We start from the raw sequence: 27451 nt of genomic DNA, 5'->3' as shown, positions 1-27451 counted from the left end.
CTTTGTATTGTTAATCTAACATTAAACTCATAAAACAAAACAAAACAAAAAAGTGAGAACCACATAAACCACAGGTAAATATGGATTATTTGTTTGGGGCATATATAAGAACTCAGGTGAAAAGCATATTTAAGTTTCAGTTATTCAGCCTTTTACAAATATTTGTTGAGCGCATATTCTGTGCCTGGTGTGTTCTTGGGCACTGAGTATACAATAGTGAACCAATTAGATAAGAACCCTGCCAGGGAGCAAGCATGGCAGCTTTTTTGAAAGTCTGATGATTCAGAAGTGCTGTAAAAAATGTTTAGTTATGAGGTACATGGTGAGGTTAAGGCAGAGTCAATATTAATTATATAGAGAATTATATAGAATTATATCCATATAATTCTCTTTGTAATGAACAGTGAATTTATTAAATAATCATTAATTCATCTGTTGTATAGAAAGTATTACAGACTGAAGTTTTTGTGTTCCATGACATTAGTAAGGGAGTTCAGAGCTGAGGCAAACATTTTATTTATTTTTTATGGTAACATTTATTTAGGACTTTATTTTATTTTCATTTAAAATTTTTATTTTAGTGTGAACACAAGGAACTTTACTGCTGAACTACATTCCTAGTTCTTATTTTTATTTTGAAACAGGTTTCACTAAGTTGCTGAGGGTCTCACTAAGTTGCTGAGGATGGCCTTGAATTTATGATCCTATGCCTCTCACAAGTCACTGGGATTACAGGCCTGTGTCACCAAGCTCAGCTTTTGTTTTTTTTTTGTAGGGGATCAAACTCAGGGCAGTTGCTCTACCACTGAGCTACCTTCCCAGCCCTACATATCTTAATATTTATCCCAAATAACTAGGTTAAGTGTTCTTCACATATGCTAAATACAGTAGTAGATACCATCAGGTGTTTTTTTTTTTTCCCAATAAATATTTATGAAGCATTTATTGTATTTTGGTTGCTGTTGTAGACAGTAGTGGATTAAAGTCCTAGTCCTTTTAGGGCTTATATTCCATTAGGAGAGACTTAATAACAAGTAAATATATATTAAGGTACTGTTAAATGCTTTAAAGAAACCTGAAGAATAAGAAAGATGAGAGGCCTTTCTAAGGGAGTAATATTGAGCAGAGACCTGATTGAGAGGTCCAAGAAAGAGTTGTTTAAGGAGAAAAGTAAATACAAATACCCTGAAGTGGGGAATGAGCAGAGCACATTGCAAGAGTTAAAAGAAGATCTGTGTCTTTGGAATTAAGAAAGTAGAGTGATGGGTAGTGCAATAGAAGATGAGATTAGTGGAGTCAGTGGGTGATTTTGAGGTTGTCAGGATCTGGTTTATCACATTGCTGTGTCCCCCCATTCCTTTTTAACACTTGTTTTAATTTTTTTCACTTTTTTGGGATACCTGGGATTGAACCCAGGGCCTTAGACATGCTGGATAAGTGCTCTACCACTGAGCTATATCCCAGAGCTTAAATTTGATTTTGAGACATTCTTACCAAGTTGCCCAGGCTGGCCTCAAACTTGTAATCATCCTGTCTCGGCCTCTCAAGTAGTTGGGATTCCTGTTATACTCCACCTGATCTGGCTGTTTGTTTTAATTTTGAGTAATTTGAAGAGGTTTTTGCATTTTTTCCAGTATTTTGTTTACAAAGAAAAAGTGTGTGTGTGTGTGTTTAATATCAATGAATGGGGATTCCTGAAGGTTGCTATTGACTTTGTGGTAGCATTTTCTACCCAGCTGGTGTTATTGTGGGTTAAGAAAGAAAAATTCATTAGCAGTATCACTTTACCAGGGATAACCCCATTGTTATTTGTAGTGTTTGCATATAAAAATATCAGATTTGCCTAGTTTTATTGTTATTATCAAGGAAAATACATTACTATGAAAATGCTAGTTGGGTGAATAAACAGGTTTGTGTATTGAAATCATCTCAATAGATTTTTAATTTTCACATACTTGAATACTACCCTTAAGCCATCCTGGCCTTCTTTTCACAGATAAGAAGAAAACAATGATTTTCATGTTTGTATTTTGAGCATTTTGTGAAGTGAATTGCAACATAAGCATTGTATGTAGTTTTTGAAACAGTTAATTTTAAATATTTGTGGCTATTCGTACGTAATTCACTGTTGATAGTAAATTTTAATGCATTAATTTCTCTTCAGTTTTTTTCAGTTGCCCTTCCTTGCAACTATATCAACTATATCAGTTGATACAGTATATCTGTATACTATATCAGTATACTGATACTATATCAGTATCGAAAATATATTATTGCTCTCTATGTTCCCATAAAGATTTTCCCTATGAACATGAAACTGTTCTGAATTTGGGTTTTTTTTTGTTTGTTTACTTTATCCTAGTTTGTCTTAGCTTGAAATTATTACCTGACAAGTTGAAAGTTCTTTAATTCCTAGACAGGATTGGTGCTTAAAAGTAGAAGTTGAATGTCTAGTTTATCATTCCTCAACTTTTTGTTAATGGTTCATGAGCTCAGAGATCTACATTACATGACCATTTTCTTATTGAGAAGTTTTATTATAAAATATCAAGTCCCCAGATGAGATTTTTGAGGAGGGGGACGTGTTAATGATAAGATAAATTTGGTGACAATATAGATTTTATCTTTAAATAATTATGTACTTCTGTACTCATTTGCTTACATTAAAAAATGTATCAAGGGCTGGGGTTGTGGCTCAGTGTAGAGCGTTTTTCTAGCATATGTGAGGCACTGGGTTCGATTCTCAGCACCACATATAAATAAATAATAAAATTAAGGTACTTTATCTACAACTAAAAAAATATTTTTAAAAAAATGTATCAGGGGCTGGGGATGTGGCTCAAGCAGTAGCGCACTCGCCTGGTATGTGCGGGGTGCTGGGTTCGATCCTCAACACCACATAAAAATAAGAAATAAAGATATTGTGTCCACCTAAAACTAAAAAATAAATATTTTAAAAAATGTATCAAATAAGGTCTTAGAAGCATACTTTTGTAAATCCTTAGGTCATAGTCTAAATTTACTTCTTTGGGTTTAGAGAAGGGTCTTAGAATGTCACGTTGCTTGGTATTTTTTGCCCTTAATAAAGAAAAAACAATACTTAATAAAGAAAAAAAATACTTCTTTAATGGAGATAGAGTTAAGAATACAGTTAATTTTTCTGACCCATGAGAATAATAACAAAAGCCTTCTCTTTAGTTAACTGATCTTTGACTCCACATTTGAATAAACCATTTCTTCGTCACCTATTCTTTCTTTCTAAATGCCTGATGTTATTAGGAAGGCATGGGGTTAGTTTCCTTATGAGCTTTCTTGTCCTTGTTGCCTTTATTCATGCGGAAGGTGCAACAGCTGCTGTGGCTCATGCATTCGTCTTGGTTGATGCTTTACATAGTCTATATTTTGACTGTGGTTTTATCTTTTTTAATAATAACTAAGTCATCTGTCACTTAACTATAAGTTTATAGTTTTTTCTCCCTCTTTGGATGTATAATAAATTTAGATGTTTTAGTTTAGTTTTGTTTTTGTTAATCTTCACACCAGGTCTCTTCTGTGCTTTAGGTTGACTCTTCACCACACTGAAACCGTTAGGAAAAATCCTTGTGGTTAACAGCAGAGGCTTCAGAGTGTAACCTGTACTCGGGCCTAGAAATTATTTTAAATGGCGACTGATACGTCTCAAGGTGAACTCGTCCATCCTAAGGCACTCCCACTTATAGTAGGAGCTCAGCTGATCCACGCGGACAAGTTAGGTGAGGTAGGGGCTGACGCATTCTTGAAGCTCACTCTTGGATCAATCCCTGACTTCAGGCCTTGCTGGGTTCTTCTTGGTACATGTTCCTTCTCTTATTTTGGGGAGACTAGGTTGTGAATCTGAAAAGATCAATAGATAAAAAAGTTCTTTTCATCTTCCCCTTTCCCTAAAATTCCTGAGAAAACCTCCAAGCTTCAAAATGTATTCCAAATCAATATAATTATTTACATTTGAAGTTCTGTCTAAAATAAGATATTTTGAAGACTTTTTCTTAAAAATCATGTCACTTCAAAAAAACTTTGGTTGGTAATGATTTGCATCAGATCCTGGAGTCGACTTGAAGAATTATCCTACATCTTTTGACGTCCAGTTAGGCCCCTTGAGAAAGAAAAGAGAATATTTTTATACATGTTTGATTATGGCCATCTCTTTTCCTAGAAGGTAGAAGATAGCACCATGCCGATTCGTCGAGCTGTGAATTCTACCCGGGAAACTCCGCCCAAAAGCAAGCTTGCTGAAGGCGAGGAAGAAAAGCCAGGTAAAACAAAGCAGTGGTACAACCTAAAAAGACAAAAAATTTTACTCCAAATTGGAATAATCCATTAATCCCTTTGAACTTAGTTGTTCTTTTTTGTGGCTTAAGTGTTTTGGGGGAACATTCAAAGAGGGAAGCTGTAGCTATTTGTATGTGACTTCCAGACCATGTGGGTAAGATTTTACCTAAAGATTTTTGTCTCTAAAGATTTTTGGAAGGTGAAACTGATGTTCTTGGAATTAAAAACAGAAAAACAGGGAGAATAGGATCAGTTAAAGAGCTGCAGTCTGGATATGCAGTGTCATGGAGATAAGACTCTGTGGAGTCATGAAAAACTTGGGGCTTTCAGGATGGACAGAGAAAAATTTATCCAGAAATCATAAGGCCTTAAGGGAAGTAAGTGGATGATCAAAACATTGTGTTTAACTGGTATTTGTGGAGAAGAGATTGGCCAGTCAGAGGCCAATGAATGGAGAGAAATGTAAATCCATCAGCCTGGAGTACTAGTGTTCTTTTATGGCGTCATTAACAACCCGGTCTTCTTTTCCCTGCCTTTGTTTTTGCAGTACTAGGGATTGAATCTAGAGGTGCTCCACAATTGAGCTATATCCCGGTCCTTTTATTTTTTTATTTTGAGAAAGGTCTGAGTTGGTGAAACTGACTTCAGATTTGGCAATCCTCCTGCCTCAGCCTCCCAAGTGGCTGGAGTTGTAGGTGTTAGCCACTGTTTTGCCTTTTTCTTTTTTTTCCTTGTCCTTGTGACTTCTTTCTTTGCTTATTCTTTTCCTTTTTTTTTTTTTTCCTTTCTCCTTTTATCTCTAGTTTACCAGAGATGAGCACACTGTGCTTCTCTTGTCAGACTGTTAGAAATATATATTTACTGATCAGCCCAGGTTAAAAAAGAAAAGATATGCATCATTATTGCATTTATCCCTTGATACAGTAGGGATAAGAGAAAAATTTATTCAGAAATCATAAGGCCTTAAGGAAAGTAAGAGCCTGGATTTTGTCTCAGAATCCTCAGGAGCACAAGTATAGCACAAGTGTTTTGGGCACTCTGGCCTGATACAGTTAGGTAATATGGGAATTGGAACATTAAGAAAGTAATGGGTGCACATGAGTTCAGGATTGGTTATCTGCCCAGCTCTAGGATAAGCTACTAAATCACTAGTAATATCAGTTTTCAGGATCCATGGTAGAGGATTTAGATATGTAAGATATTAGAGAGTCAGCTAAAAATATGTAAAATAATTGTTACTTCCTAAGTTCTATATTTGTTAAATTTTTTCTCTGTCAACTTTTTTGTTAAATAGAAATAATTACAGATTACTCATTTTAAATTTTATAAATTAGTTGGATACAGTACCTTTATTTTATTTATTTCTTTTTATGTGGTGCTGAAGATCGAACCAGGGCCTTGCACATGCTAGGCAAACACTCTACCGCTGAGCCACAACCCCAGCCCATTAAGCAGTAATTCTTAAACAATTATAAGCATACCTCAGAGGTGTTGCAGTTTAGTTCATGATGACCTCCATATAGTGAACATGATAAAACAAGTCATACAATTTTGGGGAGTTCCTAGTACATATAAAAATTACATTTATACTATGCTGTATTCTATTAAGTGTGTGTCAGAATTATGTCCAATAATCTATTAAGTATTTTTAAATAAAATAGTACTGCTCAGAATGCTTACAATCATGTGAATGTTCAGGGACTTGTAATCTTTTTGCTGCTGGAGAGTAAAGTGTTGATGACCACTGACTGGTGGTTGCTGAAGTTTGGAGTAGATATGGCAATTTCTTATAATAAGATAACAGTGAGATTTGCCAAATTAATTAATTGATTTTTTTTCAGAGAAAAGTTTCTCTGTAGCATTAAGTGCTGATAGCATTTTATTTATTTGTCTATTTTTTACATATTTACTTATTTTTTGTGGTGCTGGAGATTAAACCCAGGGCCTTGTGCATGTGAGGCAAGCACTCTGCCAACTGAGCTATGTCACCAACCTCCTCCCACCCCATCCCCACTGGGCGGTTAACCATTGAGCCATATCCCCAGCACCCCCAACACCTTTTTCTTTTTTTGTGGGGGGAGGGGTACCGGGGATTGAACTCCGGGCCACTCAACAACCAAGCCACCTCCGCAGCCCTATTTTGAATTTTTACTTAGAGACAGGGTCTCACTGAGTTGCTTAGTGCCTCATTTTTGCTGAGGCTGGCTTGCGATCCTCCTGCCTCAGCCTCTCAAGCTGCTGGGATTACAGGTATGCGCCACCACACCCAGCTTCCCAGCATTTTTTAATTTAAGAGAGAGAATTTTTTAATATTTATTTTTCGGTGGACACAACATCTTTATTTTATTTTTATGTGGTGCTGAGGATCGAACCCAGTGCCCTGTACATGCCAGACGAGTGTGTTACTGCTTGAGCCACATCCCCAGCCCCGTCTTTTGATCTTTTTTGTTTTATTTATCTATTTATATGCTGGGCTGAGGATTGAACCCAGGGCATCACACATTCTACCTCTGAGCCACAACTCCAGCCCCCACCCCAAGCCCTTTTTTAAAAAAATATTTTACTTAGAGACAGGGTTTTGCCAAGTTGCTTAGGGTCTTGCCAAGTTGCTGAGGCTGGCTTTGAACTCACCATCCTCCTCCCTCAGCCTCCCGAGCCGCTGGGATTACAGGCGTGTGCCACTGCGTCCAGCAGCATTTTCATTTTGAATAGAGCTTCTTTCAAAATAGGAGTCAGTCCTCTCAAACCCTGATGTTTTATCAATTAAGATTTTTTAAAAATATTTATTTAGTATTTGTTTTTTAGTTTTAGGTGGAAACAATATCTTTATTTTATATTTATGTGGTGCTGAGGAACCCAGTGCCTTATGCATACTAGGTGAGCACTCTACCACTGAGCCACAACCCCAGCCCTGTCAATTAAGTTAATGTAACATTCTAAATCTTTTGTTGTCATTTTAACAAATTTGCAGCATTTTCACCTGGAATAGATAGTAATACCTCAAGAAACCATTCTTCATCCATTCAATTTTTTTCATAAGTTTTCACATCTTTAGACTCCCTTTGTGATTTTAGTTCTCTGCTGTTTCTACCACTTCTGTAGTTACTTCTTCCACTGATATTTTGAATCCTGCAAAGTCATCCATGAGGGTTGAAATCAGCTTCTCTCAGACTGTTGATATTTTTTACTTCCTCCCAAGAATCACAGATGTTTTTACTGGCATCTAAAACGGTGAATCTTTTCCAGAAGTTTTTCAATTTACTCCACCCAGATCCATCAGAGAAATCATTATCCATGGCAGCTGTGGCCTTACAAAATGTATTTCTTAAATAATAAGACTTGAAGGTTGAAATTACTCCTTGATCTGTGAGCAAGGAGGCTGTTTTGCTTTCTTAGCATGCATGTGTTCACTGGGATAGCAGTTTTAATTTCCTTCAAGAATTTTTCCTTTGCATTCTTTTATTTTTATGTGGTGCTAAGGATCGAACCCAGGGCTAAAAAACTTGGCTACTATTTGTCATGGAAGTCTTAGCTTTTGGTCTCTTTGAGCTTACAATATGCATACCTAGTAAGCGTAATCATTTCTTGGTTTTGCCTTAAAAGGAGAGATATGCACTTCTTTTCACTGGAACACTTAGTGGTCATTATAGGGATATTGAGTACCTAATTTCAACATTGTGTCTCCAGGAATAGGGAGCCCTGAGGAGGGAGAGAAAGACAGAAACAATTGTTTCAGGAGAGTAGTTAGAACATACATTTATCAGTTAAATTGACTGTCATTTATGTACATGTTTTGTGACAGGCAAAATGATTACAGTAGTAGCATCAAAGATCACAGATCACTGTAACAGATATAATACTTTTTTTAAAAGTTTAAAAGCATATGATGCTGGAAGAAATGACATCAGTAGATTTACTCAGTTTAGGGCTGCTATAAAGCTTCAGTATATTAAAAACAATAACAGTATTATCCACAAAGTACAATAAAAATGAAACCCAAAAGAGATATGCCTCGTTTTGTTTTGTTTTGGTGCTGGGGATTGAACTCAGAGTCTCATACATACAGAAAATAATGTAAAATTAAACTATTTCAGGAAAACCCAGTAAATGGTCCTTAGCATTTCATCTTTTTTAGAATAAGGCAATATGTAAAGAAACATGCTTAACTTATAGAAAGTTCTTACCTGTGCACCAGTTAGGTTAAATTGTTGAGGTCAGGGGGCAGTTTGAGATAATGTCAAAAAATAGTACATCTTGGGCTGGGGATGTGGCTCAAGCGGTAGCGCGCTCGCCTGGAATGCGTGCGACCTGGGTTCGATCCTCAGCACCACATACCAACAAAAGATGTTGTGTCCGCCGAGAACTAAAAAATAAATATTAAAAATTTCTCTCTCTCTCTCCTCTCTCACTCTCTCTTTAAAAAAAAAAATAGTACATCTTATTGTGGAGATCTTAAATACAGTTATTACCTATATCTCCAGTGATACCATTGTTATAATGAAGGTCTACCCTTATACTTTGTGATCCTAGATATATAGGATAGAGTTGTGGGAACATTGTAGACCAAAGTAGGACAAGAATCATTCACTCAGTACAAGTCTTGACCTAATGATTCACCCTGAAGCATTTACAAAATCCTCATAACTGTGAGGTAAAGATACTGAGACTCAAAGATGTTAAAGAAGTTGCCCTAAGATTATTGAACTGGAAAGTTCTAAAGAGTGAACTTGATATTGTGGATGAAACAAAATTGCTAATCTGCCATGACCTCTTAGAAAGTTATTGTTTTGTGAAATACTGTACCTGTGCTTCATCTAAATCCAAGTGGAGTATGCTTTGGTGTATTTATAAATGATGGATTCAGTTTCCGAAATTAAGCTTTTTATTTGCAATTTTTCAAAAAGCCTGAACTTGAATCTAGTTGTATCTTAACCTAAAAATCTTCAGTTTTGCCCAAGCCCCAAAAGTGAAGAGTTTGGAATAGATTAGTCTATGGAAGCCTGGGACAGGAATTGCAGTTAATAACTAACTAGTCTGAAATTTGTGGTTTAGAATTTTAATTTGTTGAGAAACTGAATTCTTTTACAATTATGATTTTGCAGTTTGGTTGTAAGAAAGAAATGGTATTCTTCTATTCTCTTAATGTGAAGGCCACAAATAGTTTTCATCATTATTCTGGTAATTAGTTCACATAATTTAAATGCTCAAACTCTTCAAGTATATACTTTTATTCTTTGCCTGATTTTTGCCACTTGAGTTCTTTGAAGTCCCTGCATAAGCGTGCCTGCAGTTCTGTTTTATGGTAGCTGCTGAAAGAAATATGCTGTGAAGAACAGACACAAACAACAGATCTCATTGTCCCCAGCCCTTTGTATTTCTACTCGTTCTCCTCATTCCACCTGGAAAAGACATATTTTCAATTCTCTAAGATTTGCCTGTTAAATTAAAAAAGACTAAGTTTCTTAATTATGGGTATCATTGATGTTGCAGAATAATCAAAAGATTTAGGTATATGTGTAATTTCCTGGCCTTTTCTTACATAATTGTCTGGATAAATACTTGAACAGATAGTCCTACTGACAGAATGAGAGAGAGCTGGAGGTGTAGCTCAGTGGTAAAGGTGAAGCCCTAGGTTCAGTCCTCAGCACCGTGGTGGTGGGAGAAAAAGAAAATTCTACTCAGAATTATTTCTTCGTATTTTAGAATTCATCTGCTAACTGGAACATTTGGCTGGTCTGTTTAATTTATTTTATTGCCTTAACTCCAATGTATCTGATTTTTTTTTTTTTTTTTTTTTTAGAACCAGATGTAAGTTCAGAGGAATCTGTCTCCACTGTAGAAGAACAAGAGAATGAAACTCCACCTGCTACATCTAGTGAGACAGAACAACCCAAAGGGGAACCTGAGAATGAAGAGAAGGAAGAAAACAAGTCTTCTGAGGAAACCAAAAAGGAGTAAGGAGTAGACGTTATTTTTACTTACAATTGGAGATTACATAAAAGGACTGCCGATCAGAAGTATTACAACATTGGTTTTTGCTAGGTGTTTGCTTTTGGGACTTACTTTTTAGAATTATTTGAAATAGTTTTATTATGTAGTTATATGGCTTATTAGAGTATATAGTAGTTAGAACAGTTAGAGTCATCCAGCTGTCTTTACTTTTGGCTTTGTGGTGTTTTTATTTTTAGAATTCACTGTGGGAATTTCTGATACTTTAAGCGTTGTCAAAATCTCAATAAAAAGTGAAACATGGGTGTAAAAATCTGACCTGGAAGATATTTAATTGTTTAATTCCTACTTCACTGCCAGGAGTGTATTGTTTCCTGTGCTTCTATTATAATAAACATCTGTCAAACCTTGCTAGAGTGACCTAAAACTGTATGCTTGGAGACATTTTCTTTTTATTTATTTATTCTAATTAGGTATATATGACAGCAGAATGTGTTTTGATTCATTGTACATAATTGCAGTACAACTTTTCATTTCTCTAGTTGCAGGTGAGGTTGTACAGGATCATGTAGCATTGTACCATGTGTGCTGTCATACATGTATCTTTCCTGCCCCCAGGCCCCCTTTCCTTCCCTTCTTCCCCTTTGCCCAATCACAGTTAATGACATTTTCAACTGGTGGTGATGTTAAACATTTGAAAGCAAAATTTGCAATTGATGATTTGTATCTATAGGAGATAGTAGCAATTGTTTTTTAATTTTATTATTGTTTTCGTTTTTTTGCAGGATAACTGGTATTATTCTTTCAGTAGGTGGCCAGGATGGTTAGAGATTACTTTTTAAATAAAATAGCAATAACTGTACTTTCTAGATGTGGTATAATCCTGAGGAAATTCTTTATTCTGTTTTCATGTTTATAAGTAGCTATCCTTATTTTTAAATGTGAATGAAATACTGTTGTTATTATTTAGAATAAAATTTTACATAAGGTACTTGCCTCAAATTGTTTTGATAAACATAATCTCTAATTCTTACAATACCTTGAATGTCTTACTATTTCATAGCTGAGGTGACTTAGCCATTACTTGCTAAGATCATATAGCTAATTCTACAGAGTGTTCTAGCTAAAACTCCAACCTAGTTTTCTGCCTTCTGAGTTTGTGTTCTTTCTGTCATATGATATGTATGTATTGTAGTGGTAACTAGTATACATTTTTATGTGTATATATGTATTTTAATGTACTGGTCCTTTATACCAGTGATAACTTATTGGATTCCTCTTTTGCACCTAAGAGAAAACATCTTTTTAGTTCATTTATAGCACCCAGTGTTATTTAAAAAGTAATATTTTGTAAATTTTTCCTTATTGTACATATTAACTTGGTGCATAAAAAAGTGAAAACATTTCTTTTTATACTTCTCTAGTCTTTTCCCTTTTCTGACTTTATGGTTGTCCATCCAAGGAGGATTGTTTTCAGGGATTCTACAGATAACCAAAATCTTGAAATGTTCATGTCCCTTAATGAAAATAGCATAGTACTTGCATGTAATTTAGGTACCTCCTTCTATATACTTGAAATCATCTCTAAAATTATTTATAATACATAACTGTTCTGTATTGTTTAGGGAATAATGACAAGGAAAATATTTGTATGTGTTCAGTACAGATGGGATTTTTTTTTTCTTCAAATATTTTCAGTCCTTGGGTACAGAACTCAAAAATATGAAACCCACAGATGCAAAGTGCCAACTGTATCTTTATGAAGAGCTTGTCTTGCATAATAACATTTTGTTGTTGTTGTTGTTTTGTTTTAAAGTGAGAAAGATCAGTCTAAAGAAAAGGAGAAGAAAGTGAAAAAAACCATACCTTCCTGGGCTACCCTTTCTGCTAGCCAGCTAGCCAGGGCCCAGAAACAAACACCGATGGCTTCCTCCCCACGCCCCAAGATGGATGCAATTCTGACTGAGGCCATTAAGGCAAGTTTTTATTTAAAACAATTATCTTGGATTTATCCTGTTCATCTTTTGCTTATTTGAAAATGGCATACTCTGTCCATACATTGTTTTGCTTCCTAAAGGAATAATTAAAAAGCCATGTTGAAGATCAAGTTTTTTAGTATAATCTCATTTGGTGAGTGATGTTCTTTTTAAAAATTCATATTTATTGTAACAAGTAATTTTTAAACTTTAGAAGTTTTTTTTTTTTTTTTACTCAGATTATTAAGTAGAGTTTTTATTTGATGGCTGAAAATGTTAATTCATTCAACAAACATGTAAGGATTATCTTCTCTGAGTCAAGCAACTCTGCTAATGATACAGCATAGACATAGGTCAGGTCCTTTCCCTCATAAAATCTGATTGTAACTAAGGAAATAATTCTGTTTATTTGTGTGAGTTACTGGGGCTCAAACCCAAGGCTCTGTGCATGTTAGGCAAAGTGCTCTACCACTGATCCACATCCCCAGCCTAACATTATTAAAAATACATATTGCAAGTCAGATATTCATAGCAGTTATCTTTTACATCTGAACTAAGACACCCTCTTAGTTACATTTTGTTTCAGTACCTAAACATTACAAAATATTGCAGAATTATCCTCCTTACCTAGCTTATGACTTTGCCTATAACTCATTGCCTTTCTTTAGCTTATTTTTAATATTTTAGTGATATTTTCTTATCTGATGCTGTATTGTGTAAATCTGTATAATTTTGTATTATTTCACATGATCAAACCATAAGAGGAGTTAAAAACAGACCATTTTTTAACTCCTCCTTAAGAGAAGTTAAAAACAAAACCTCATTTCAGGGACCATGTTGCTGGAGTCTGGGTAAGGATTGGGGAAAGAGGGATTCAGATCATTTTAACCAAGAGTGGTGTACATAGGAAGGAGCAGTCAGGTTATCATCTGAGAATGAACTGAGAAGGGAGATCCTCAGACCTCTTTCTTCTTTCCTTAAGGTTTTTTAGGCTCTCACCTCCTTAAGAAAACTTTCTTTTTTTTTTTTTTTTTTAATAAGACACAACAGTCATTGCTTTTTTTTTTTTTTTAAGAGAGAGAGAGGATTTTTAAATGTTTATTTATTTATTTTTTTTTTAGTTTTCGACGGACACAACATCTTTGTATGTGGTGCTGAGGATCGAACCCGGGCCGCACACATGCCAGGCAAGCGTGCTACCGCTTGAGCCACATCCCCAGCCCAAGAAAACTTTCTTGAAGCCAGACAGTGGTGTTATCCTGTACTTGCACCTACTCTAGAGGCTGAAGCAGGAGGATCACTCAAGCCCAGGACTGAGTTTGAGGCCACCCTGGGCAACATAGAGAGATCTTGTCTTACAGAAAAAGAGGGAGAAGCTTCCTTGGTTTAGAGAGCTTGACTGTAGTAAGGTCTTTATTCTTTGTGTAGCCTCTCCTCGGGAATTTTATTTCATGACCACTCAGCCTGGGTTTGAAGTAGCAGTTATTTCAAGCATGAAGAAGGGGACTAGGGCTGGGGTTGTGGTTTGCCGGTTAGAGGGCTTGCCTAGCATGTGCGAAGCCCTGGGTTCAATCCTCAACACCACATAAAAATAAAATAAAGGTATTGTGTCCAACTACAACTAAATAAACAAAATATTTAAAAAAAGAAGAAGAAGGGACTAAAATTTTAAAACAAAAAATTAAGAACATTAGGTTAAGGCTGGGGTTGTGGGTTTTTTTGTGTGCTTTTTTCTGTTGACATTCATAGAATGCCTGCAAAGATATATTGGTTCTGATGTGCTAAAACTCATTCCTAAAAATTGCTAAGACATATTTTCCTATAAGTAATAAAAATATTTGACTTTCTTCATTTTGCCGGGGAGGGGGCGTGTTACCAGGGATTGAACTCAGGGCCACTCAACCACTGAGCCACATCCCTAGGCCTGTTTTTGTATTATATTAGAGACAGGATCTGGGTTGCTTAGCCCCTTACCCAATTGCTGAGGCTGGCTCTGAACTCGCAATCTTCCTGCCTTAGCCTCCGGAGCTGCTGGGATTACAGGGGTGCATCACCAACTTTCCTCATTTTAATACTAAAGATCTATCTTCTCAATACAAAACATAATTAAAATAGAGTATTTGTTAATATACAGACTGTTGTTCATGTGTTTCTGAACAAGTTAAAATTGTTGCAAAAATATGTAATAATTATGTATTTCTCCACAGCCATTATGAACTGAAGTTATCTGTTCATTCTTCCCTACCTTACTTACCATCTGTTATCAAGTTCACTTCCAAAATAACTTATTTTGAAAGTATGTGTCAAGTTCTCTAATAAAAATAACTAGTTTAAAGTAACGTATATGGTTTCATAAATCTGTTTTCTAGGCATGCTTCCAGAAGAGTGGTGCATCAGTGGTTGCTATTCGAAAATATATCATCCATAAGTATCCTTCTCTGGAGCTGGAGAGAAGGGGCTACCTCCTTAAACAAGCCCTAAAAAGAGAATTGAATAGAGGAGTCATCAAACAGGTATTGTCGGAAATAAGAATATTTGGGTTGGGGGTGTGGCTTAGTGGTAGAGTACACCTAGCATCTATGAATCTCTGGGTTTGATTCCTGTTATCAAATAAACAAAAGGAATAAGAATATCTTGTGTGTACTATGAATCAAAATGCATTTTGCTGTCATATATACCTAATTTAAAAAATTTAAAAAAATATCTTTTGTATCAGCTATGCTATGTTGTTCATATTTAGTATCATTTAGGATCTTTATGTTCTTTTGTGTTAAAAATAAGTTGCATGATGTTAATACTTAAGCTTAACCTAATGTTAGTATTTAAGATTAGGCTTGAAAAACACATTGCCAGTTGCTTTTATAATTAACTATCCTCCTGAAGAGCAGAAGAAATAAGGTAGTATAATTTTTATTTTCCTTACTTAGTTGGATTATTTTGGAGACTGCTCGTGCTAGAAATCACATAGCAATGAAAATGCGAAGTAGGTTAAGGAAGCCTGTTATTGCAGTAGCAAAGAGGACAGTTGCTCTTATCTTTGGTTTGTTAGCTTTGAAACCTAATTTATTTGATTAGACTTTTTATTTATAAATTAGCTTTGTAAATAGGTTCATCTTAATTGGTTAATACTTAAAACTATCAAAGACTGTTAGAAGAACCAGGGAAACCTGAGTTAATTGAGATCAGTTCTAGAACCAATGCTGATTCCAAGTATAGTCTATGTTATCTTGCACAGTTATTAAGAATTGCTTAGAACAATAGCCATGACATATTGAGTGTGTGTCAGGTGCTTATGGGTTCATCAGTGTACTAAGGATTGAACTCAGGATTGCTTAACCACTGAGCCATGTTCCCAGCCCTTTTTTTGTATTTCATTTCAAGACAGGGTCTTGCTGAGTTACTTAGGGCCTCGATAAGTTGCTGAGTTGGCTTTAAACTCAGGATCCTCTTGTCTCAGCCTCCTGAGATGCTGGGCTTATAGGCATGTGCCACCCAGTGAAGAGAACATGTCTTGCTGTGTGGCACTTAGAGTCTGGCTTTCTCAAAATATGTAAAATTGCCGGTATAGTGGAGTTAAGGTCTGTACGATTTTTGATTATTGTGAATCAGCTTTAAACTTGTATGAGAGTAAGTGCTTTGTAATATGTGATAAGACTTAAACATACAATCCTGTGCAATATTTATCAGATTATTAACCTTTTGCATAAGGAATAATCTGCAATTAGTAAACCATGGTGAAGCATTGCAGCCTGAGACCAATGGGGGCCTAAACTTGCCAAGGAGCTGTTTTCTTCCAAGACAGCGAGGGGTTTTCTCATTTCTTTTTTTTTTTTTTAATTACCCTGAGAGATTTTTGTTCCTTCCTTTCATGGGATAAATTTTATGTTTTGTTTTATAAAAGCTGATAGTAGATTATTTAACCCAGTTTCACAATAGCGTTCTTCCCCAGTTTTATATTTGTGGAAACAAAAGCTCAGAGGTTTGAGTGGATTGTCCAATTTTGAATAACTAGATGGTACCAGAGCTAAGATTTCATCCCAAGTCTTTTGACTCCTCTTCTATTGTTCTTTTGTCTCTGAAGAGCAAAATAACACTTCTTGCATCATGCTTTATAATTCTCTTATTCTAGTATAAAGTTACAAATATTAGAATAATTTAAAATAAAAATTATTTTACTTCAGGTAAAAGGAAAAGGTGCATCTGGAAGTTTTGTTGTGGTCCAAAAAGCAAGAAAAATGCCTCAGAAATCTAGAAACGCAAAAGTAAGTCAGTATCACAGTTTGACCACTGAAATACTATTACTACTCCTAAAAATAGCAGATATATGGAGTGTTTACTATGTGTTGTTTTTTCTACCAAGACTACTAAGGCCGAGAAAGATGATGAGTAATTGTCTAGCTAGTAAGTAGAATAACCAGGGTGCAAATCCAAGCACTCTAGCCCAGTTAAGCCCATGGTCTTAAATGCCTTACATTGAATTATGGGCAGTTGTATGAATTATATAACCTTTCATGAGTTTTTTTTTTTAAGTAGAGGAGGTATGAAAGTATATTTTTGCCCAATAGTAGATCTAAAAACTATATTCAAAGCCAATTTTCTTTTCTTTGTAAATACTAACACTCCCCCAAGACATAATAATTTCACTTATGTAAAATATTTCTGCAATAATAAAGGGAAATGCCTAATATTCCATCTATGTCAATACTTAGAATCATGAAAATTCCCCTGTATCTTTTTCACAACTCTGAATGTTTTTCTTTTTCTTACCGCTTTCTTTTTTTTTTTTTAAATAAAACTAACACTTTGAAAATAAACTTTTGTGTACTTTCTGCCACTACACTTCACCCTTTGTTATTGAAGGCTGATAATGAATTAAAATCTTTAAATATATTATTCCCACTTTTAACTCTCAATATAAAGTTTTTATTGGGAAGAAATGGCACATAAGTGAATTTAACTCCAGTGTGGTATGATTTACTTGAATGTGGGAAAAAAGTGATTATTTTCTATTTGCTAATTGAATTGGCAGTCGACTGAGGAAAGCCCTTGAGTTGTATATAGAAGTATATGAACTCTGAAAGCTTTATATTCTGTAATGATCATAATTTTTGTTATTGCATTTCAGAAGAGGAGCTCTGTGGTAGATCCAGAACCACAAGTAAAACTGGAGGATGTCCTCCCACTGGCCTTTACTCGCCTCTGTGAACCTAAAGAAGCTTCCTACAGTCTCATCAGGAAATATGTTTCTCAGTATTATCCTAAGCTTAGAGTGGACATCAGGTATTAGCCATTGATTTAAATCATGATTTCATGAGAAAGGAGACAAATTAAATATTCAGGAAGGAATACTTTTTAATATATATTTTTTTAAATTATTAGAGCTATGTTATACATAGTGGGATTCATCCTGACAAACTCATACATGTATAGAAATCAATTTCAGGAAGGATGGATTACTTTTAGCTGAGCTTTGCAGTTTTTTGTTTTTTGTTTTTTTTTAGGGTCCCTCTCACATTGTATTTTCTTTTCCATATCACCTTATATAGTTTTTTGAAACTTAAGCCACATGGTTTTTTTTTTTTTTTTTGGCAAAGGGATTGAACCCAGGGACATTGAACCTCTAAGCCACATCCCCAGCCCTTTTTAAAAATATTTTATTTAGAGACAGGGGCTCGCTGCGTTCCTGAGGCAAGCTTTGAACTGGCAATCCTCCTGTGAAATAGCCTTCTGAGCTGCTGGGATTATAGGCATGCGCTACCGCACCCAGCCACATATTCTTTTATAAGATCCTGATAGAATATAGGTGTCCTTCCTTATTTATGGGGAATTGGTTTCAGGACCCCCCTTGATAGTGTGCTCTACAAATTCTGAAGTTTTTTAGTAAATGGTGTAGTATTTGCATATAGCCACATGTATCCTTCTGCATACATTAAATCATCACTAGATTATTTATATAATGTAAACATTATGTAAATCATTTTCATACTGCATGGTTTAGGAAATAATGGCAAGAAACAGTTTGTACACAATCAAAGACACATTTTTCCCCTGAATATTTCTTTTTTTTTTTTTTAAGGCTATGAACTTTTTTCTTTTTTAATTTTTTAATGTTATTTATTTACTATTTTTATGTGATTCTGAGGATTGAATCCAGTGCCTCACACATGCCAGGCCAAAGCACTCTTCCACTGAGCCACAACCCCAAACCCCTAAATATTTCTGATCTGCTATTGGTTGAAGCCCCTCCCTGTTATAGAACCTTGTGGACTTCTGACTTCTAACTGTAACTGTAACTTCTGACTGTAACTGTTTACCTGTCAGCTGTATATACTCTTTTTTTCTTTAATATTTTGTTTTAGTTGTACTTGCACATGATACCTTTATTGTATTTTTATGTGGTGTTGAGGATCGAACCTAATGCCCCGCATGTGACAGGCGAGTGCTCTGCCACTGAGCCACAACCCTAGTCCCCATATATACTCTTAGATACTCATTTTTCATTTAGATTTATTATAGAGCATGAGAGAATTCAGGCTTCAATAAAATTTAGCTCCAACCTGGGCACAGTGACTCACACCTGTAATCCTACCTGTAATCCCTGCTACTTGAGAGACTGTGGCAGTAGGATCACAAATTCAAGATCATCCTCAACAACTTAGTGAGACCCTATCTCAAAATAAAATATGGCTGGGGATGTAGCTCAGTGGTAGAGCATTTTTGGGTTCAATCCTTAATTTTGCAAAAATAAGTTAAAACTTAGCTCTATTCACAAGTAGCATATCTTCATTTTAAAAACATTGAAAGAATTTTGATAATTTTTATCATCTGGAATGATCATTTAAATTATCACATTTGCTCAGTTGTGGATTCATGCAGACATTAATTTGTTTAAATTTGTGATTCTCAGAATGTGAGTTTTAAGTGTGTTTGTAGAACATCTTTGTTGTGATGATCTTTGGAAGACTGGTTATTTAATTCAGAGTCATTCTACAGAAGGTTATTTTACTGAATATGTATCCTTCTGATACATTTTAGTCCAGTATTTACTTGGGTTACTTGGGTGAATGAGGTTTCAGTTCGGAAGCCACGGTTTCAGTTCAGAAGCCACGTTTTCAGAAAATCCATTTTTGATCTTGAAACTACGCAACATAAGTGTTAGTGAAATAGTGAAAAAGAAAAGGACATCATAAGGTCAGAAAATATGATTTTAATAACTTGACATTCATGCGTCTTTATGCTATGAAATATGGTTAGGCAGATATAACTGTGGATCAGAAATGCATTGTATAATGCATTTAAAGATGGAAACACATTTCATTTTTATTTCCCTTATTCTCTATTTTTTAGTGACTGGAAACTATATTCTCCCCCAGTAATAAATATTTTTTTGTTTCATTTTTTTTTTCCTTTCCTAGATTTCTACTCTATTTACATAAGAATGTGTGTGGTTCTCAGTGTGATTGTACTCCATGTCTGTAATCTTTTGAAACATTTTTTTGGCATCATCTTATTGAAACAAACTTTGCCTGATAATAATGGTTTGTTTACTCAAAGATGCCAGTGAACCTGAAGACCTTTATCCATGACCTCCCCTGCCCCCATCCCCATAGCTAATTCTAGGAATTGAACCTATGGATGCCTAACCAATGAGCGACATCCCCAGCCCTTTTATTAAGTTTGAGGTGAGATATATATACATATTTATATAGATGTATTTTCAATTTATTTACTTACTTACTTTTGTTGTCAGTGGACCTTTATTTATTTATATGGGTGCTGAGAATCGAGCCTGGTGCCTCATACATGTTAAACAAGTGCTCTTACAACTGAGCTACAACCCAAGCCCTTCATTAATAATCTTTTTCTCCACATTTTTTATTTTTGCATTATACTTGTACATAATGATGGAATTTGTTGTTATGTATTTGTACAGGTACTCATAATCCATGACTTTTTTATTGGTAGCTTTTTTTTTTTTTTGATACATTTTTTTCCCTCTTCTGTGAAATCATTGATTTTCTCTACTCTGATCACAGTGGAGTCCTGTCATACACTTTGAAAATGGAGCCCCACTTCCTTGGCCAAACAAAAGAACAATTAAAATGTTTCAAAAATATGAATTGTTGGGTTGGGCTATAGCTCTGTAATAAAATGTTTGCCTGGCATGTGTGAGGCACTGGGTTTGATCCTCAGCACCCATATAAATAAATAAAGATATTGTGTCCGTCCACAACTAGAAATACATACATATTTTAGAAATTATGAATTGTGGTGTAGCTCAGGGGTACAGTGCTTGCCCAGCATGGGCAATCCCTGAATTTTATCCTAGCACTGCAAAAAAAAAAAAAGAAATAAAAGAAATTGCCTATGCTATTTATATTTACTCCCCTCCTACTTTCTCAAACCCACTTTTTTTATTTTTTTATTTTTTTGAGTGGGGACTAGGATACTGAGGATTAAACCCCAGGGATACTTAATCACCAATCCCTATTCCTAACCTTTTTATTTTTTATTTTTGAGATGGAATCTTGCTAAGTTACTGATGTTGGCTTTGTACTTATGATCTTCCTGCCTCAGCCTCCCAAGTTTCTGGAATTACAAAGCATGCGCCACCTCACTGAGCATATAAACCTACTTTTGTCACACTTCATCCCCATGTTTTACTACTCTTTGCTCTTGGCGTCACAGTGTCTTCCACATTGCAAATTTCTTAGCCTTAAGTTGCTGCCCTCTCACCAGCATTTAACATACTTGATTCCTCACTACTTAAAACATTTCTTCACTTGCCCTCCAGGGTATGACACCTTCTTGATGTCTTTTTTTTTTTTTTTTTTAGTTGTAGATGGACACAATACCTTTATTTATTTATCTTTATGTGGTGCTGAGGATTGAACCCAGGCCCTTCTTGATGTCTTACTGAAGCCTTACTACTCCTCTTTTCAACCTTTTAAGGATTTCATTGACTCTTTAATATAAATAACCCCCTGTGTTACACCTTAGGCCTCTGGTCTTTTCTGTACATACTCACCAGTAATTGTTTCCATTTGCAAACCTTCAAATACTACCTGTACACACACATTAATTCACAAATGTGTTAAATATAATCCACATCTCCCTTTTAACTCCATATTCAGATGTATAGACACTGTTCAACATCACCACCAGGATGTTTAACTTAAGTATCCAAAACTGAACTCTTGATTATCCTCCCCAACTCCAGCAAAACAAGCCCTGCATTCTTCCACATCATCTTACTTTAGTTAATAGCAGCAGCATCTTTCCAGTTGTAGAAACTTTGTGCTGATTTCTTCTTTTTTTCTATGTCATCTGTAAGCAATTATTTGGCTTTATCTTTAAAAGATATCATTAAAGCTGGGCATGGTGGCACACACCTATAATCCCAACAACCTAAGCTCTAAGCAACTTAGCTAGACCCTGTCTTAAAAAAGGGCTGGGGATGAGGCTCAGTGATTAAGAGCCTTTGATTAAATCCTTGATACCAAAAATAAAGTATTGTTGAACAGACTACTTCTCATCACCTTCACCATGAATCTCTCCCAGGCTAATACCATCTCCTATCTGTATTAGAACACATAACCTCCTGCTATTTTTTCCAAGGCCCCCTTCAGTCTATTCTTTGTTTTTTTAAATACCTTTAATTTTATTTATTTTTCTGTGGTGTTAAGGATCGAACCCAGGGCCTTGCATGTGCTAGGCGAGCACTCTACTGCTGAGCCACAACCTCAGCCCACCCCCTTCAGTCTATTCTTAACATTGCCAGCCAAAGTGAGACTTTAAAATGTACGATCATGTCACCTTTCTAACTCAAACCCCCCATTGGCTTCCCAGCCCCCTCATAGTTAAAGAAAGAGTTGTCGTTTTTCAATTTTAACATTTTGTGTAAAAAGGGGCAAATTTAGTGAATTATTTGGTCTTGTACACAAAATTATAATTTTAATGCTTTTCACATCCATGCTGAAAATTTGCAGTTTGGTTAAAATGAAAGGAACACACATTTCTCCAAAGGAATTTTTCATACCATTATATACATTTCATGAGAAAGTTTCAAACACTTTTTAATGATCACAAGTTACCAGAAAATAAAAGATTAAATTTGTGCAGATATTGATCTATATATCAGATACATACAGAAATAATGTAAAAACCTATGCAGTTTACTTTGATCTCTATTCTCAAAAGATTTGCCTAGGGACAGATCCTTTTCTTTTGTATAAATGACTGTGGCTTTATTTAAAATATGAAAATCAAAGGAAGAAACCCAGTTTAACCTCAGTATTTTTAAAATCCCTTCCCAACATCACAGAATCATTATCAAATATGTAGCACCATAATACACATGTTGTTGAGAGAGGTTATTCACATCACACAAAATTAGTAATAATAATAAAAAAGCAAGAGTCTTTAAAACAGCCCATAAGACATTACATGTCCATTCCATCTCTGACCTCAGTTACTGCTCTTTTGTCTTTTACTGGCCTCATAGATTACATTTGCTGTTTCCTTTGCCTGAAAGGTTTTCCCTTCTTAATCTACTTTGCTGTTTTTTTCCAAGGCCCCTTTCAGTCTATTCTTTTATTATTATTATTTATTTAATTAATAATTACTTTACATCAGGTTTTTACTCAAAAGGCCATCACCACAGACCTGTCTTGACTGCTTTATTATTATTCCAAGTTGTAGGTGAGTGCCTTCTCATTGTGTTGTCACATGGTAGAAAAAGCCTTTTCTACTTTATAAACATTCAATTTTGAACATTTTCAGAATGCATGCAAAAATAAAGAACTATCATACTAATATCATTCCTAACAAAATAATAATTGCCTAAAATCTAATACCAGTCCAAGTTCACATGACCCAGTTGTCTCCAATGTGACCTTTTACACTTAAGCTGCTGAGATTTTAGTCAGACATGGTCTACATATTGCATTTTATAGATATGGTCAACCAAAACCTCTCTCCAGCCCTGGCAACACAAGATTTTAGTCAAACATGGTCTACATATTGCATTGTAAAAGAAAAAAAGAGAGAGATTCATCCTTTGCTTAATTGTTAAAGCATGTCACTGTTGTAGACTAATGGTAATAAATGATGAGTTTTGGGGGTGCCCTAGCAGTTTGAAAATTTGTTCTTTGTATGATACCTGGTTCTTTATGTATAGGTAATAACTTTTTGCTTCTTTGATTGGAAAAAAACAAAGGATGCCAGCAGAGTCAGAACTTTAGATTAGGAAAAACCCTTGATCTTTAAATTTTTCTTTCATTGATGTATTTATTACTATATTTTGTTTTTTGTTTTTGTTTTTTCCTGCAGGCCTCAGCTGTTGAAGAATGCTCTGCAAAGAGCAGTAGAGAGAGGACAGTTAGAACAAATAACTGGCAAAGGTGCTTCGGGGACATTCCAGGTTAGAAGCCAAAGATTTGGGTTTCGGATCCTCTTTATAATCTAAAAATGTATTGAGAAACCCAGAGAGTTATTTTGTTTTTTGGTACTGGAGATTGAAACCAGGGGTGTTTTATCATTAAGCTACATCCCCAGCCCTTATTTATTTGTTTGTTTGTTTGTTTGTATGTATTTTTTAGTTGTAGATGGGCACAGTATCTTTATTTATTTATTTATTTTTTTTGTGGTGCTAAGGATCAAATCCAGGGCCTCACACTTGCAAGTCAAGTGCTTTACCACTGAATTACGATCCCAACCCATTCTCTCCCCTTTTTATTTTTTAAAATTTTGAGGCAATGTTTCATGAAATTACTTAGAGCCTCACTAAGTTGCTGAGGCTGGTCTTGAACTTTCGATCCTCCTGCCTCAGCTTCCCAATATGCTGGGATTATAAGCATGCGCCATTGCACCCAGCTAGAGTTTTTGTTGATGTGGGTTATACCAATAGCAGTATTTACTGTATTAGAAATTAAAACTGAGGAAGTTTTAAAATACTTACTAACTCATTTAAAAATAATGGGTAACTTGCTGTAGTGACTCATGCTTGTAATCCCAGTGAATTAGGAGACTGAGGCAGGAGGATCACAAGTTGGAGTCCAGTCTCTGCAACTTAATGAGACCCAGTCTCAAAAAGGACAAATTGTAGCTCAGTGGTAAAGCACCCCAAAGTTTAATTCCCAGTACTGTAAGAAAATTTTTAAAAATTACATTTTTCATGGAAAATAATTATTTTCCCTCAAACTTTTTTTAATGAAGAGAGAAGCACTTTTTGTATTTTTTTGCAAATGTCCTTAATATCTAGCTTTAATAGATAACTGGTATCTGTTCCAATGTATTTGGAGTCTATGAAGAATGTCCAGCCTCACATAGAAATACAGTTAGAAAAAGGTGGAGTATAGTAAGAGAACTTGCAGAAAGTTGTGGATATTGATTGTTCTTTGATCCTACCAAAAGTCTACAAATGGTAGGTTGGTTGTTTTCAATCTTTATTGAGGTATAATTTACTATATACCCTAATACATACTCAAGTTAAAATTTATAATTCAGTGAATTTTAATCAATTTATGAATTATTGACACCATTGAATTTGGGACATTTCCAGTGCCCAAAAAAGATCCCTTGTGCTCATTTGTAGTCACTTAACATTGCCACGCCTAGCCTCAGGCATCCTGGTGATCTTCTTTCTCTATAGATTCTGCACATTTCATAAAGATGTGAAACCGTTCATTACATGGCCTTTTGTATCTAGCTTCTTTCAGTTTTACATATTGTAGCATGCACCTGCACTTTTTATTTATTTATTTTTTAGCTGTAGGCGGGCACAATACTTTTATTTATTTATTTATTTATTTATGTGGTGCTGAGAATCGAACCCAGTGCCTCACACATGCCCAAGCAAGTGCCTAGCCACATCCCCAGTCCCTGTCTACAGTTTTTTATTACCAAGTAGTGCTCCATTGTGGCTCTAGCATTTGTATTATCTGTTCATGAGGTGATGGATATTTGGATTATTTCTACTTTTTACTTAAATTGTGAATTCTGCCTGTGAACGTTTATGTCCAAGTCTTTGTAAATACATACACTTTCTCTCTCTCTCTTTTTTGTCAGTATTGGGAATTGAACACAGAGGCACTTTACCACTGAGCTATGTCCCCAGCATTTTTAATTTTTTTATTTTGAGGCAGGGTCTTGATGAGTTGCTGAGACTGGCCTCAAACTTGAAATGCTCTTGCCCCATGCTCCCAAATGCTAGGGCTTCAGCTGCAGATGTGTTTTCATTTTCCTGGGATATATGTCTAGGAATAGACTTGCTGGGCTACAGGGTGAATTTGTGTTTTAAGAAACTGGCATTTTGAGGGACGAGAGGTGGGAGGGAAAGGGAGAGAGAAGGGAAATTGCATGGAAATGGAAGGAGACCCTCATGGTTATACAAAATTACATACAAGAGGAAGTGAGGGGAAAGGGGAAAAAAAAACAAGGGGGAGAAATGAATTACAGTAGATGGGGTAGAGAGAGAAGACGGGAGGGGAGGGTGGGGGGGATAGTAGAGGATAAGAAAGGCAGCAGAATACAACAGACACTAGTATGGCAATATGTAAAACAGTGGATGTGTAACCGATGTGATTCTGCAATCTGTATACAGGGTAAAAATGGGAGTTCATAACCCACTTGAATCAAAGTGTGAAATATGATATGTCAAGAATGATATGTCAAAACTATGTAATGTTATGAACCACCAACAATAAAAATTTTTAAAAGACTGGCATTTTGCACCATTTTATATTCCCATCAGCAGTGTATAAGTTTATCTGTATTCTTGTCAACATCTGCTCTTATTCTTTTTATTATTAGCTGTACTAGTAGATATGAAATGGTATTTGATTACAATTTTGATTGGCATTTCCCTAGTGATTATTGATGATGAGCACTTATAGGCTGTTAGTTTCTTTCATGAATGTCTATTCAGATCTTTTTGTCCATTTTAAAAACAAGGTTATTTGTTATAAGAGTTCTTTTTTTTTTTTTTTTTTTTTTTTTGGTACCCAGGATTGAACTCAGGGGTGCTCGACCAATGATCCACATCCCCAGCCCTATTTTTTTTTGTATGGGGAATTAAACTCAGGGGCACTCAACCACTGAGCCACATCCCCAGCCCTATTTTTTGTATTTTATTTAGAGACAGAGTCTCACTGAATTGCTTAGTGCCTCACTTTTTGTTGAGGCTGGCTTTGAACTCGCGATCCTTCTGCCTCAATTCCCTGAGCTGCTAGGATTATAGGCCTGCGCATTGCACCTGCCCGAGAGTTCTTCATCTAGATAAAAGTCTCTTATTAGATATGACTTGGAAGTATTTTTTTCTGTGACTTTATTGATAGTATCTTTGAGAACATAAAAGTGTTTAATTTTGATGAAGTTTCATTTATCAATTTTTTTTTTCGCTACCAGAGTTTGAATTCAGGGGTTCTTGACCATTGAGCCACATCTCCACCCCTATTTTGTATTTTATTTTGAGTCAGGGTTTCACTGAGTTGCTTAGCGCTTCATTGTTGCTGAGGCTGGCTTTGTACTCGGTGATTCTCCTGTCTCAGCCTCCTGAATCACTGGGATTACAGGCATGCACCACCATGCCCGGCATTATATATGAAATTTAAAAATTGTTTGTGCTTTTGATCTTTAATATCTGTTACCTAATTTAAGGTCACAGCAACATTGAAAAAGATTGTTCCTTTCCTTGTTGAATTGCCTTGACACCTTATCACAAATCAATTGACCATAAATACAAGGGTTTATTTCTAAACTTTTCAGTTCTGTTCTGTTGAACAGAACTATTTTTTTTTCTTTCTTTTTCCAGTGCTGGTAAGTGGAACCCAGGGCCTCACACATGCTAGGCAAGCATTCTACCACTGAGCCACATCCCCAGCCCTGCAAATCCGTAATGTTGTAACCACTGTCTTGATGACTATAGCTTTAGAGTGAATTTTGGAATTTGGAATTATAAATCCTCTTTTTTAAGAATGTTTGACTTCTGGTGTGTGTGTGTGTGGCGGGGAGCCAGCTGAGATTTTGGTGGGAATTGTATTGAATCCATAGATCACTTTAGGAAGAATTGTTATCTTTACTTTTTGTCTAGTTGTTTTTTGTTTGTTTGTTTTTTAGGTGGACACAATATCTATTTTATTTTTATGTGGTGTTGAGGTTCGAACCCAGTACCACTCTCATGCCAGGCAAGCATGCTACCACTTGAGCCACATCCCCAC

General features: G+C 35.5%; 1 protein-coding gene across 8 annotated transcripts in view; it reads left to right on the top strand.

Moving 5' to 3' along the window:
- The window catches only part of Hp1bp3 (heterochromatin protein 1 binding protein 3), a 39597-nt gene that overhangs the window by 2317 nt on the left and 9829 nt on the right, over window positions 1–27451 (top strand). For 2 of the 8 annotated variants that reach the window (XM_078025514.1, XM_078025515.1), the window contains exons 2-10: window positions 3562–3757; window positions 4193–4292; window positions 10109–10262; window positions 12074–12233; window positions 13355–13420; window positions 14603–14746; window positions 16415–16495; window positions 17359–17513; window positions 23565–23655. In XM_078025514.1, coding sequence (XP_077881640.1) covers window positions 3662–3757; window positions 4193–4292; window positions 10109–10262; window positions 12074–12233; window positions 13355–13420; window positions 14603–14746; window positions 16415–16495; window positions 17359–17513; window positions 23565–23655 — 1047 coding nt within the window. In that variant the 5' untranslated portion in view covers window positions 3562–3661. Of the gene's footprint in view, window positions 1–3561; window positions 3758–4192; window positions 4293–10108; window positions 10263–12073; window positions 12234–13354; window positions 13421–14602; window positions 14747–16414; window positions 16496–17358; window positions 17514–23564; window positions 23656–27451 lie in introns of those variants that run through there. The other 6 variants (XM_078025516.1, XM_078025520.1, XM_078025519.1 and 3 more) reach the window with 6 other exon arrangements.

The sequence above is a fragment of the Ictidomys tridecemlineatus genome, chromosome 11, assembly GCF_052094955.1.
Source record: "Ictidomys tridecemlineatus isolate mIctTri1 chromosome 11, mIctTri1.hap1, whole genome shotgun sequence".
In the NCBI taxonomy this organism is placed as follows: Eukaryota; Metazoa; Chordata; class Mammalia; order Rodentia; family Sciuridae; genus Ictidomys; species Ictidomys tridecemlineatus.
The sequence above is the reverse complement of the archived record's forward strand: the minus strand, read 5'-3'. Positions and strand labels throughout refer to the sequence as shown.